Below are 13,688 nucleotides of genomic sequence, written 5' to 3'. Positions count from 1 at the left end.
GTCAATTCTCTCTTCTGTTTTCCAAGCCCTGTAGATTTAATAAATGGTATTTGCACAATGGAAACCTGACCTGGACACTCACTGATTAAAACATTTGCAAATGGCTCCCATTGCATCCAGAGAAGGTCCAATCTCCATAGCGTGGAATGTATATTTTGTCTTATGCTTGTCTTTTCTCATCTGTTTAGTTTTATCATTGCTCTTGTTGTCTTATACTTCTTGCTATTGCTTCAATCATCCCAAGCAATTTTCATACTCTGTTTTGCCTCTAGTTGTGTGTGTGTGTGTGTGTGTGTGTGTGTGTGTGTGTGTGTGTGTGTATCCTGCTTCTTTCTATCTAGAACTTTCCCTTTCTTTGTCCTGAACATTCCTCATCCCTTAATGGTTCCTCTGTGCTAATTCTTTACAAAGTTGCATTAGGTACCACTTCTATGTATGAGTATTTGTGGATCTAGTTATTTTCAAAATGTACTTTCAAGTTTAATTCTTATTTTTCAGACGGTATGGAAGCATAGAGTAAGAAGATCCAGTCCAATGTATATTTGCTAGATAAGCTGGTTTCTTCCTTCTATATTTTCATAAAACTAAGGTCACGATACAAAAGATATCTTTGAGTATCAGTTCTCCAATTTATCTTGCCTGGGACTTCTTTGAAGGTCACATAATTTTCCATTGTCTAACATTACTTCTACCAACACATATACAGAAACATAGAGAAGGTTCTACTCTTAGGGGTGCCTGGGTGGCTCAGTCGGTTGGGTGTCTGACTTCAGCTCAGGTCATGATCTCGTGGTCCATGAGTTCGAGCCCTGCGTTGGTCTCTGTGCTGACGGCTTGGAGCCTGGAGCCTGTTTCTGATTCTGTGTCTCCCTCTCTCTGACCCTCCCCGCTCACACTCTGTCTCACTCTCTCAAAAATAAATAAACATTTAAAAAAATAAAAAATAAATAAAAGAAGAAGATTCTACTCTTAAAGGAAGAGAGATGGGGCCAAGCAGATACTTCTCAGAAAAACAGATGCATGGGTATAGAGTCCATCTATATCTTGAAGAAGATATGAATAGTTCAAAAAGCCATTCACTCAGTCTTTAGAAACTGTGAGAATCGGATGACACAATAGGCCAGCATATCCTTTCTTTTCTTTAATTCCTGTCACTGATATCATTGAATTACAATTTCTGGCTTATAAATACTTCTTCCAAATCCCATAGCATTATTGGCTTAAATTTTTACTTTAAATTTTACTTTAAATTTTTACTGACTTAAATTTTTAAAATTTTTTGAAAGTTATGCATCAATTTTGAGCAGGTGACCTAGCCTCTTGTTTAGAATAGTGATTTTCACCCAAGTTATTATTGTGACTTGACCACTGTGTGGTATGCCAAAGTATGTTACTACTAATAACAAAGTACAAAAATTTAGGAATTATTTTATTTTTCAAGTAAATTATTTGAATTTAATATTATCATATAAAATATGGTTTTTCACAAACTTGTTCTCTTATTTGCAGAAGGAGAGAAAGGGATTATCACTTTTATATGAGACTTACTTGAGGGTTTCTGAGGGACTTGAAAAAATTCTTACAGGTGCATTGCTGCTAAGAAAAATAGATTGTAAAGTCCTTGAGTTGGAACATGTAAGCCTCCAAGATGGTTGTCAGGTGGTGATTTTTTTTTTTAATCTTTAGGGTTCAGCTTTTAAGCAGTGTGTTTATAGCACTCCTAGCCAGGCTGTATGAGTACAGGAAATGGCTGGGTAAAGGAGTAAGGCACAGCCCTTGCATAGCTTATCGGTGAACATCTCTCTAGTTAGTGAAAAACACATATTGACCTTACATCCAATTATGGACCCACCCATTAATTCACACACCAGCCCTATCCCAATGCAGAATACATTAAAATGATTTACATGTAGTCAAACAAACAAAGTGTTAGGCAACACACACACAAAAATCACTTATTGAGAGCATCTCAAAGGCAAGGATGATGTCAAACTTGTAGCTAGGTTCCCAGACCCTGGTACAGTGAAGAGGAGAGTCAGAGCTTAATAAATGATTCTTGAATGAATAAGTATGCTGTCTTCTTTGTGCTAAATGTGGTGTATGGAACAGAAAGAATGACAATCTCATATACATGTCCTTAATGTAGTAGAGAAATAGCATGAATATCATCACATTACCTGGGAAAACTGTCCTAATAGTTCCTTCTCTTTCCTTTACCCTTACCCCTCAAATCTAGAAAGGATTAAAACTTTCCTCCCCATGACCACAGAAAAAATGTATGTGTTCCTACTATAACAAGATATTGCCACACTCTCATTTCTCTTTCCCGTTCTCTAGGTTGTCACTGCCTCTAGAGCAGGTCACCTACATGGATACCTAGAATCTAGCACAGTGCCTGAAACATGGTAATCCCTCAATAAATTTTAACAGAATGAATAAAGACACAATATAGGGGAAGAAACTCATTATATACTAAATTATGTGGTATAGGCTATGGACTGAAGGGAGCCAATGGCAAGCAGGACCAACATGTCCTGGAGTAGTCAAATTTTCAACAAAGAAGATGTATTTGAGTTAGGCCTTGGAAGATAATTGTAGTTAATTGCTTATTAATTAGTTTTACAGTAGAACAACTTGGCAAATACCAAGCAGATTTTTGTATGTTTTTGAAGTTAAGCTTGCATAAATTCACATTAGAATTAGTTATAACATTAGGGTCTTGAATGTAATCCCCATGGTAACCAAAAAGAAAGCAGCTATAGAAAATATATATAAGGAAATGAGAAAGGAATTTTAATGTTTCATTACAAAAAATCAGCTAAACAAAAAAGAAAATAGTAAATCAGGAAATGTGGGACAAAAAAGCTACAAAGCACATGAAAAACAAATAGCAAAATGACAGAAGTAAATCCCTCCTTATCACTAGTAATTTTAAATATAAATTGATTAAACACTCTAGTCGAAAGACAAATTGAATAAAGAGAAAGAATAAAAAAAAAGTCTAACCATATGCTATCTACAAGAGACTAACTTTAGATCCAAATATACAAATAGGTTGAAAATCAAAGGATAGCAGAAGATATTCCATACAAATAGTAACCAAGAGAGCAGAGGTGGCTATACCAACAGAAGACAAAATAGACTTATTACATATTTAAATGAAAGTTTCAATACAGTAAGAACATATAATTATAAACATTTATATACCTAGTAAAAGACAATCAAAATACATAAGGCAAAAAAATGACAGAATTTTTATATCTCAATAAAAAATGTGACAGAATTAGAGAGAGAAATAGACAGTTCTACAATAATAGTTGGATAATTCAAAATTTCACTCTCAATAAAGGATGGAACAACCAGACAGAACATACGTAAGGAAACAGTAGACTTAGAAAACAAAATAAATCAACTGGATGTAACAGACATGTATAGAACAATCAAAAACCACAGAATACATATTTTTCTCACGTGTATATGAACTTTCTTCAGGATAGAAAGGATAAAATTAAGTCTCAGTAAATTTAAAAAGATATATGCAAAATACCTTATTTAAACATAATGGGATGAAGAAATCAATAACAGAAGGAAAACTGGAAAATTCACAAATTTTTGGAAATTAAACAACAACCAATGGATCAAAAAAGAAATAACAAGAGAAATTAGAAAACACTTAGTGATGAATGAAAGCTGAAACACAACATACCAAAACTTACGGGACACAGTGAAAGTAGTGCTAAGTGGGAAATTTATAGTTAAAAATGCTTATATTAAAAGAAGAAGAAAAGAGAAGTTCTCAAATCCACAATCTAACTTTACAACTCAAGAAACTTGAAAAACAAGAAAAAACTGAACCCAAAGCTAGCAGAAGGAAATAATAAAGATCAGAGCAGAGATGAATGAAATAGAAAATAGAAAAATGGAAAAGAAAATCAACAAAATGAAAAGTTGGTTCTTCAAAAGATTAACAAAATTGACAAGCTTTAGGTAGACTCACTAAGAAAAAAAGAGAGAAAACTCAAATTACTAAAATCAGTAATGAAACTAGGACATTACTACTGACTCTACAGAAATAGAAAGGATTACAAGAGAATACTCTGAGCAGCTGTGCACCAACAAATAGGGTAACCTAGATGAAATGAACAAATTCCTGCTAAGACTAAAGCATGAAGAAATAGCAAATCTGAACAGACTGTAACTAGTAAGGAGTAACCAGGAACCAAATATCTGATTAAAAAAAAAAAAAAGTCCTGGGCTTAATGGTTTCACTGGTGAACTCTACCAAATTGAAGAAGAACTAATGCCAATCCTTCTCAAACTCTTCCAAAAAAATTAAAGAAAAAAGAAGACTCTCTAATTCATTTTATGCATATGATATCATTAGTATCAAACTCAGACAAAGATAGTTGAAAAAAATTACAGAGCAATATCCCATATGAATCGTGATGTAAAATCCTCAACAAAATGCTAGCAAGCAGAATTCAGCAGCATATTAGAAGGATTATACACCATGACCAATTGGAATTTATTGGGGAATGCAAGGATGAGTCAACATGCAAAAATTGGTCAATATAATCTACCATATTATCACAATGAATGGGGAAAAAAAACATATGGTCATCTCAATTAATACAGAGAAAGAATTTGAGAAAATTCGAAACTCCTTCATGTAAAAACATTCCACAAACTAGGAATAGTAGGAAACTACTTCAATGTAACAAAAACCCTGTGTGAAAACGCCATAGAGGACATAACACTTAATAGTGAAACCTGAAAGTTTTTCCTGTATAATCAGGAACAAGACAGAGATGTCAGCTTCTGCCATTTGTATTGAATATGTTACCGGAAGTACTAATCAGAGTAGTCAAGAAAAAAAAAGCCATCCAAACTAAAAAAGGAAGAAGAAAAATTATTTCTGGTCACAGATGGTATAATCTTATATGAAGAAAACCCTAAAGATTCCACTCACCTGAAAAAAAAAACCCTATTAGAATAAATGAATTCAGCAAAGTGGCAGAATATATCATCAATTCACAAAAAGCAGTTGTGTTTCTATATACTAACGATGAACAACCGAGAAGTAAATTAAGAAAACATTTCCATTTACAATAGCAGCAGAAAGAATAAAATACTTATAAATTAATGTAATTAATTAACTTAATTAAAGGAATCAGCTTTTGGTAAAAGTTTCATACAATTAAAATTGCAAACATCTATAAAAGAAATTTTTAGTAGACATAAATAAATGGAAAGATATCCCATATTCACAGATTGGAAGACTTAATATAGTTAGGATGTCATACTACCCAGAGTTATCTACAGATTTGATGGACTCCCAATCAAAATCCCAATGACATTTTTTGGAGAAATAGAAAACCCATTCTGAAATTCATATGGAATCTAAAGGGACCACAAAAAGCCAAAACAATTCTGAAAAAGAAGAATAAAATTGGATTACTCATGCTTCCTGATTTCAAAATTCACTACAAAGCTCTTATAATCAAAACTTGCTAGTAGAGACAGACATATAAACAAATGGAACAGAATAGAGTCCAGAAATAAACCCTCACATAAATGGTCAAATAATTTTCTATTAATGTACTAAGGTCATTCAATGGGTAAAGGACCATCTTCAGAAAATGGTGCTGGAAAAATTGGGTATAACGGGCAAAAGGATAAAGTTGGACCCTTACCTAACACCATCTGCAAAAATGAACTCACATGAATCCGTGACCTAAATATGTCTTTTTTAAAAAAAATTTTTTTTACATTTTTAAATTTATTTTTGAGAGAGAGAGAGAGAGAGAGAGAGAGAGAGAGAGAGAGGCAGAGCACAAGTGAGAGAGGGGCAGAGAGAGAGGGAGACACAGAATCCAAAGCAGGCTTCAGGCTCTGAGCTGTCAGCACCGAGCCTGACCAGGGCCCAAACTCACAAACTGGGAGATCATGACCTGAGCCGAATCGGACACTTAACCGACTGAGCCACCCAAGCTCCCCAGAAGTATAAAATTCTTAGAAAAAAACATAGGGAAAATGTTCCATGACATTGGATTTGGCCATGATTTCTGAAACATGAAAACAATGGCACAGGAAACAAGAGAATAGAAAAATTGGACTTCATGAAAATTAAAAATCTGTGTGGGGGCACCTGGGTGGCTCAGGTCACGATCTCACGGTTCAGGGGTTGGAGTCCCACATCAGGCTCTGTGCTGACAGCTCGAAGCCTGGATGGAGCCTGCTTCAGATTCTGTCTCCCTCTCTCTCTGCCCCTCCCCCACTCACACTGTCTCCCTCTCTCTCAAAAATAAATGTTTTAAAAAAATCTGTGTGTATCTTTTGTGTTGATATATACTATCAATAAAGTAAAAAGACAACTTACAGAATGTGAGAAAATATTAGCAAATCATATTTCTCATAAGTAATTAATATCCACAATATATAGAGAGCTCTTAAAACTCAATAACAAATAAAATAAACAACCTGATTCAAACATGGGCAAAGGACTTGAAAAGACATTTTTCCAAAGAAGATATACAAATGTCCACTACATGAAAAGATGTTTAACACTACCAATCATTAGTGATATGTAAATCAAAATTACAATGAGATTCCACATCACATCCATTAAGATGGCTACTATCAAAAAAACAAACCAAATAACACGTTGGTGAAAATGTCTAGAAATTGAAATGCTTGTGCACCATGGATAGGTATGTAAATGATACAGCTGCTGTAGAAAACAGGATGACAGGTCCTCAAAAAATTAAAAATGTAATTATCATGGGATACAGCAATTCTGCTCCTAAGTATATACTCCACCTCCACCACGCCCCCCCCAACCGCCACAAACTGAAAACAGGGTCTTAAAGAGATATTTGTGCACCCATATTCATAGCAGCATTATTCACAATAATTAAAATGGAGAATCAACTTAAGGTCCGTTGGCATATAGATAAGCAACATGTGGTATTTACATGCAATGGAATATTATTAAGCATTAAAAAGGAAGGAAATTCTGACACATGGTACAACATGGAAGAAACTTAAGAAGTGCATGGTAAGTGAAATACACCAGTCACCATAAAAACAAATACTGTATGATTCTACTTATGTGAGTTATTTAGAGTAGTTGAAATTGTACAGACAGAAAGTAGAATAGTGGTTGCCAATGGCTAAGAGACTGGGAAAATTGGGTTCTTGTTTAGTAGGTATGGAGCTTCAGTTTTGCAAGATGAAAAGAGTTCTGGAAGTAGATGGTGGTGAGGTAGTGCAATAATATGTACTTAATGCCACTGAATTGTACACTTAAAATGGTCAAGATAGTTAATTTTATGACATAAAAAATTGGAAAATAAATCTACTGTGGCTCCAGATAAAGTATTATATATATATATATATATATATATATATATATATATATATATAGCAGTAAATTACCAGACATATTCCTGAATACTTTCATAGCTTCCAGTATATTTTTATTTTTACCACTGTTCCTCACCAATAGGGAATGTAGCATCTCAAAATTAAAATTTATTAAAGACTCCTTTACCTCTAAAATGTCGCAAGAAAAAAGTTACTCTGGAAAATGAGATATTGGAGAAACATACAGAAATGAGATAATGAAGAAATGAGCATTGAAGCTATCATGAAAACAAGATGTGTAAATGTTCGAAAACAAATTGCTCTATCCTGATTCCTTTACTAGAATTAACAATTATGAACAGCCTCACTTGAACATTTTTTTACTTGAGGGAATGGTGTTTTGGGGGGGTGGGGTTTGCTTTTAAAATCAAACACAAAAGCCAAAGGCAAGTGGTGGTGGCAGCAGGACTAGCAGAGCACATTCTCAGTTGAGAAGAGAGACTCACATGGTAATAATGAGACACGGAGCAAAGACCAAGGGAGTCTGGGAATCCCTCTATCATCTGATGACTGTAATGAAAGACCTGTCATATCGGTCGGCCGGTCTGGAGAGAACAATGTATATTACAAGCTTGCTTACAGTCACTGTTAGAGAGATTAAGATCAGTAATGAGGGGAATTGCCAGTTTAAAAGAAATAAACACTGCTTATTCCTTTTGTCATTCATTTATAAGACATTTATTGAGCACCTACTGTATACCAGCCATTGTCTTAGGGATATTGAGGGGAGTAAGAAATATTTTCTTTGCTTGAGGTGCTTATGAAATAACTCAGGGGACAGCTGGAAGATAACTAGTTGTAATACCATGAGAAATGTTCTCTAATATACTTCTGGTAAAGTACAATTGTATTACTTAATAGGAATCAACTAGCTCTGAGCCAGTTTCACAGAGAAGGAGATGTTTGAATTGGACCTGGAGAGATGATAGTTGCTGTACACAAGGCCAACATCAGATGATACATGCAACTGGTTGTTTTGAGATTTGAAACGAATCATTTAGGTAAAGCTATTTACTGAGGCATATCAATTACGAAGGCTTAAGTTGCGAGTAACAAAAACTCAGACACACGATTGTTCAAATAATGATGAAATTTATTAATTCACATATATAAAATTCCAGAAATTAAATGGCCTTTGTTCCTCCCCACTTTGCACTGTGTCATCTTCAGTTTTGGCTGCATCTCTGAGTTGGTAACACAATGGATGCAGCAGTCCCACATTTACAAAAAAGCAAAATGTGCAGAGGAGAAGAGAAACCATCTCTCTGGCTCTTTCCCTTAGGGGTAAGGGAATTTTATGGAAGCCAAAAATTTTACTTTTCCTTTGGTCTCATGGGACAACTGAGTTCTATATGGGCCACAGGATTGATTCCTGAATCAATCAGTGGTAGGGAAATTGGAACAAGAATGATGACACTAATGTCACACTGCCCCATGGGCCAACATGCATCGCCATGTTTTCTTACTATCTTTCAAGCAGAGAATGTAAGCACACATGTAGAACCAGTAAAGCAAGGTTTGATCACTTGTTCTTTATTTGAATATCATCTCCGAGTACATTTTCAACTGTTAAGGCACTTATTTTGGGGACAGGTCTTGGTTTCCTGAAAGTGAGTCTAGCGTTTTTGCTTTCCCTGTTTTGTCCTCCAAATATTTCAATGACTGTTATATCTATAAAAAGACTGTATTGTAAATTTCTTCTTTATATGTTGTCATCAAAAGAAATTCTTTATTCCACTTAAGTGATAACATTATGGTGCCAAAATGTCTACCTTTTTAAAAATTTGTTTTTTCCACAAACAGATGATTTAAATAAATATTTCTTTGAAGAATTATTTGACACAGGCAGATAATAGTATGAATATTCTTCTTCTGGTGCCTAATTTTCTGGTCTTGTTCAAAACAACTGGAATTAAAAGTTGTGATATAAATCTAGAGCTTCTGAATCTAATCCTTTTTCGTAAAGGCAAAATTGCCAAGTCCGTATTACTTAGGTTACAGAAATAACTGTACAGAGATTTAAATAATCTACTGCCTTTCTCTTTTCGAATGCAGATATCGAAATGCCATTTTTCTCTCTAAAACTTCTCTTCACAATTTCAAGTGGTAACTTTTATTTTTTTTTCCAAGTGGTATCTTTTAATATCAAGATTACTTGGTAAGCCTAAAAGATGAATTTTCCAAGCATTAGCTCCACCTCCTTTTTAGGGCTTAAGTCACAAAACACCATTCAATGGTAATTGTTACCTTCCTTTCAGTGGGCAATCACTCTTGATGAACAACAGTGATAATATTAATAACACTCTATGCCTCCCTCCGAGAAACTGAAGACATCTCAGTTACGTTAACTGATATCAATTCATCAACCCTGCAAGGAAGGGAGGAGAGACTATTATTTTAATGAAGAGGGTACTCTGGAACCATGATGTGTCCAAACAAAAAACAGCTGAGGTGGATCAAGCAAGGGTGTGCTTCTCCTCTCAGGTGGGGAAACCACCTTAGTCAGGTGTTTATTGGACATTTGTTGGGATATTCCTAAAGAGTTGACTCAGCATTCAAATTTCAAAGGGCTATTGAAAATTATCTCCATTCCAGAAATAATACTTATCAAGTGACTTGGGGGTGTAAGTCTCTTTCCTAGAAGCTATAATCATTGACTTAAATTCAGCTTTACATGTTGATTTTCCATTTCTTAATTTGGGGGTGAATAAAATGAGTCATGCTGGTGCCTAGAATGTTTGGTCTATTGGTTATTTCAGAAGTCACGTGATGAAGATGCCTTTTAAATTAAGATACTGGCAGCACTGTATTCCCTGAGTTTCTTTGGCTTTTGGTTGTGAGTGCCTCTTCTCAACAAGCTTTCCATCATGGTTGAGCCCTTCTTGGGAACCTGGAAGCTGATCTCCAGTGAAAACTTTGAGGAATACATGAAACAACTAGGTGAGAAATACCATTACAAGATTTAGAAACTGGCAACACATTTTGTTATATGGTCAGCTTTGCATTTCACAATAAATTTTCCTATAATTCTCTTTTTTGTGATCTTAGGAAACAGTCATGTAAGATTAACAAAGTTTATGTATCTACTTTTGATTTTAAAAAGTATATATATTTTGAGAGAGAAAGAGAGAATGAGCAGGACAGGGGCAGAGAGAGAGAGGGGGGGGGGGGGGAAGAGGGAATCTCAAGCAAGCTCTGTGTGTCTCATGAACTATGAGGTCATGACCTGGGCCACAGGTGGATGCTTAACCAACTGAGCCACCCAGGTGCCCTGTTTTTTTAAATAACTAGTAATAATTGTCTCATTTTGGAATACTAAGCTCACATATACTTCCTTGTCATTATCTTTATATTTAAGTCCATTTATCATTTTTGAAAATATTCATCCTATCCCCTGGATAGAGTTTCTCCCCAGCTTCATCATTTCATTTAATAGCATTTCTTAGCTTCAAATTTACAGATAATAATTTCTATAATTAAATTTTCAGCTAAATTTGTTTCAAGCTTTGCTTTAAGTTATAACTTCAAGAGAACAAAAGCAACAAATGAAATTTCTACTTGGTTAATGTTTTAGAGTCTATATATATATGAGAGATACTTAAAAAACATTATTTTGAAGAATTTCAAATTTTTTATTGGAGAAATGGAACATTTTTACTCATTGAATGTCTCTCCATTGGCCATTTCTCAGAAGTCTAAACCCTATCCATTCTTTAGCTCTATAGTCAAGTTCATAAACATCAATTATAATGGCTCAGGTCTATAGCAACTCAACTATTCTTCACTAATGCTAGAAGAACAGTAATTATTTAATAATTAATTTTTAATAGTTAATTAAGAGAAGTCTTCCTTGCAATAATAAACTGCATATAAAGCCAAGAATTTTTTAACCTTATTTTCTTCTTTAAATTTGGTTGAGGTGATCAATGCATAATAAGTCAGTGTGTTCATAATGTAACATTTGTCCCTTTTTCATGCTTAGTATTAACTTTCTTAGGGAGATAGGAAAAACATACCTCTCTATTTCTTCATGGATTCATAGACTCACCTGTTTTGAGTTTAAATTTTGGGGCATCTAAGAAACTTTGGGCTTATGGCAAGAGTAGCCCTTTATTGACTGAGAGTGGACTGAGGCAGAGGACAAGAGGGAATAACAGCTGAGCACCTACTATGTGCCACTGCCATGCTAAGTGCTTTCACTTAATCTCCTAGCACAGCTAGGAGGCAAGCACTATAGTTGTCCACGTTTTGCTATTGAGAAAGCTGAAGGTTAGAGAAGGGAAATAACATGCCCGAGCTCACAAGTGGCCAAGCCCAGGTTATAACCACCTCGCTCTTCTCTCTTTTGTCATCCACAGCTAACACTGCTTCTCCACAGTCAGGTGTGTCTTGTCAGTTTCACAGTCTGAATGCAAAATCGAGTTTGCTATTGGTACAGGGAGAGAAGATTCAGCTCTTCTGGCCACCTATTACAGGAATCAAGTTTGACCATGGACAATCCCCAACCTGAACAGGGCCAGGCTCTAAGCCAAACTGTCATTTGTCTACTTCCTCTTTTCTTGGCCAGATCTGAATGTAATCTGCAAATAAAAGAGGGGCGTGGGCTTCCTAAGTCATACTCTTTTCGAGGAGTTTAGATACTTTGAAAATTGTATTTCTTGTTTTGCTTTTTTTCCCTAAGTGTGCTAAAATTCTCAGTTAGAAAACCTGTGTTTAAATCTCAGCTCTGCTACTTACCAGACACCTCACTTAGAATACTCCTCTCTCTCTCTCTCTAGGATGCTGTGTACTCATCTCTAAAATGCAGATAGTAATACCCCCCTCATAGCTGTTGTAACACTCCACAAGGTAAAGCATGCGTTCTGATTCACTAAAAGGCACCATGCAGCTATACATTTTCGAGGAAGCATGAGTCTCCAAGATTTTCGATGAGGCACAATAGCCTCAAAAAGTGAATTTAGCTTTTCAAAATGTCAAGTGTAATTACTGACACATTTTCTCAATGAGTTTGCTTGGCTCAACCTAGCTATTACAGTGAGCATTGAAGAAATTATAGCGCATTACCCAAAACCTGAACGGAGGAAGTATGTATTCTTTTTAAATTGCTTTCCAACACGGTTGTTAGCACTTCTTCCTAAATGTCTTAGGAAGGCATATTGCTTTCTTCGCTTTACAGGAATGAGCGCAGCAGCCCGGAACCTGGCGGTGTTAGCAAAGCCGATAATCAGTATTAGTGCCAACGGGGATGAAGTGAACATCAAAGTAGAAAATTCCCTCAAGAACACTGAAATCTCCTTCAAACTGGGGGAAGAATTTGATGAAATCACAGCAGACAGTCGGAAAGTGAAGGTAAGAACTAAATAAGTCTTCCTGGTGTTCCACAATCCAGAAAAAACTAGGAAGCACTTGAGCACGGTTCATTCATATCTAATTTGATTAATTACCAAGTCACTTTGGGCTTGTTTTGTTCATTACTATCGCATATCTCTAAATTCAACCCTTTTGCAAGTTATTCTGATGGTTAACAGGCCAAAAAATTTGACATGTTTTTATTTTTTTCTGATCTCTTTGCATAAAAGAGCATATACAAGAGAACAATTATTCACAAATAGTTTAGGTATTGTTCGGGGAAGGAGAGCATTAACTGAATACTCACTTGATACCTCTCTAGTTTGATGATAATAAAGTATGACAAGAATTGAGGGGAGAATTTGGGTGAAAAAAATGTCAAAACAGAAATTAAAAAGTAGGTGAAAAGTCTTCTGTAGGTGAAAATGTTGTGAATTGCTATTTCTAACTGATTCCTTTATGCATCTATAGAGCATCGTAACATTAAGCAATGGTTCAATGATTCATGTCCAAAAATGGCTTGGCAAGGAGACAACAATCAAACGACAAATTGTAGATGGAAACATGGTAGTGGTGAGTTTTCTGTAAATTGAAATTTTCCAATACTCCTATTTGAGGCATGCTTCTCAAGTTACTCAATTGTTTTACATCCTGATGTGAGAGTCTGGAGAAGGAGGGGCAGAGCAAATTTAACCTTCATGCACCAACTCTAATAGATCCCTCTTTGCTTTTAGGAATATACCATGAATAAAACTGTCAGCACTCGCATTTATGAAAAGGTATGAAGGAAATTTCTACATCAGTGGAAACTTGTTCACTAACAAGAAACTGGGACTTGAAGAAGATATGCCTCAGGGCCATTGCTTTAAAAAAATTGTTCAACATAAAGTTGCTCAATAAAACCATCAAATTAA

General features: G+C 35.2%; 1 protein-coding gene across 1 annotated transcript; it reads left to right on the top strand.

Moving 5' to 3' along the window:
- The first annotated feature begins 10,232 nt into the window (after positions 1 to 10,232).
- LOC122495535 (fatty acid-binding protein 9-like) lies at positions 10,233 to 13,688 on the top strand. Its single transcript, XM_043601266.1, has 4 exons — positions 10,233 to 10,365; positions 12,602 to 12,774; positions 13,246 to 13,347; positions 13,509 to 13,688. The coding sequence occupies exons 1-4, from the start codon at positions 10,293 to 10,295 to the stop codon at positions 13,557 to 13,559; spliced, it is 399 nt and encodes a 132-aa protein (XP_043457201.1). The 5' UTR covers positions 10,233 to 10,292; the 3' UTR covers positions 13,560 to 13,688.

The sequence above is a fragment of the Prionailurus bengalensis genome, chromosome F2 (genome assembly GCF_016509475.1).
Source record: "Prionailurus bengalensis isolate Pbe53 chromosome F2, Fcat_Pben_1.1_paternal_pri, whole genome shotgun sequence".
NCBI classification, from domain to species: Eukaryota; Metazoa; Chordata; class Mammalia; order Carnivora; family Felidae; genus Prionailurus; species Prionailurus bengalensis.
This window is presented reverse-complemented; position numbering and strand designations above follow the sequence as displayed.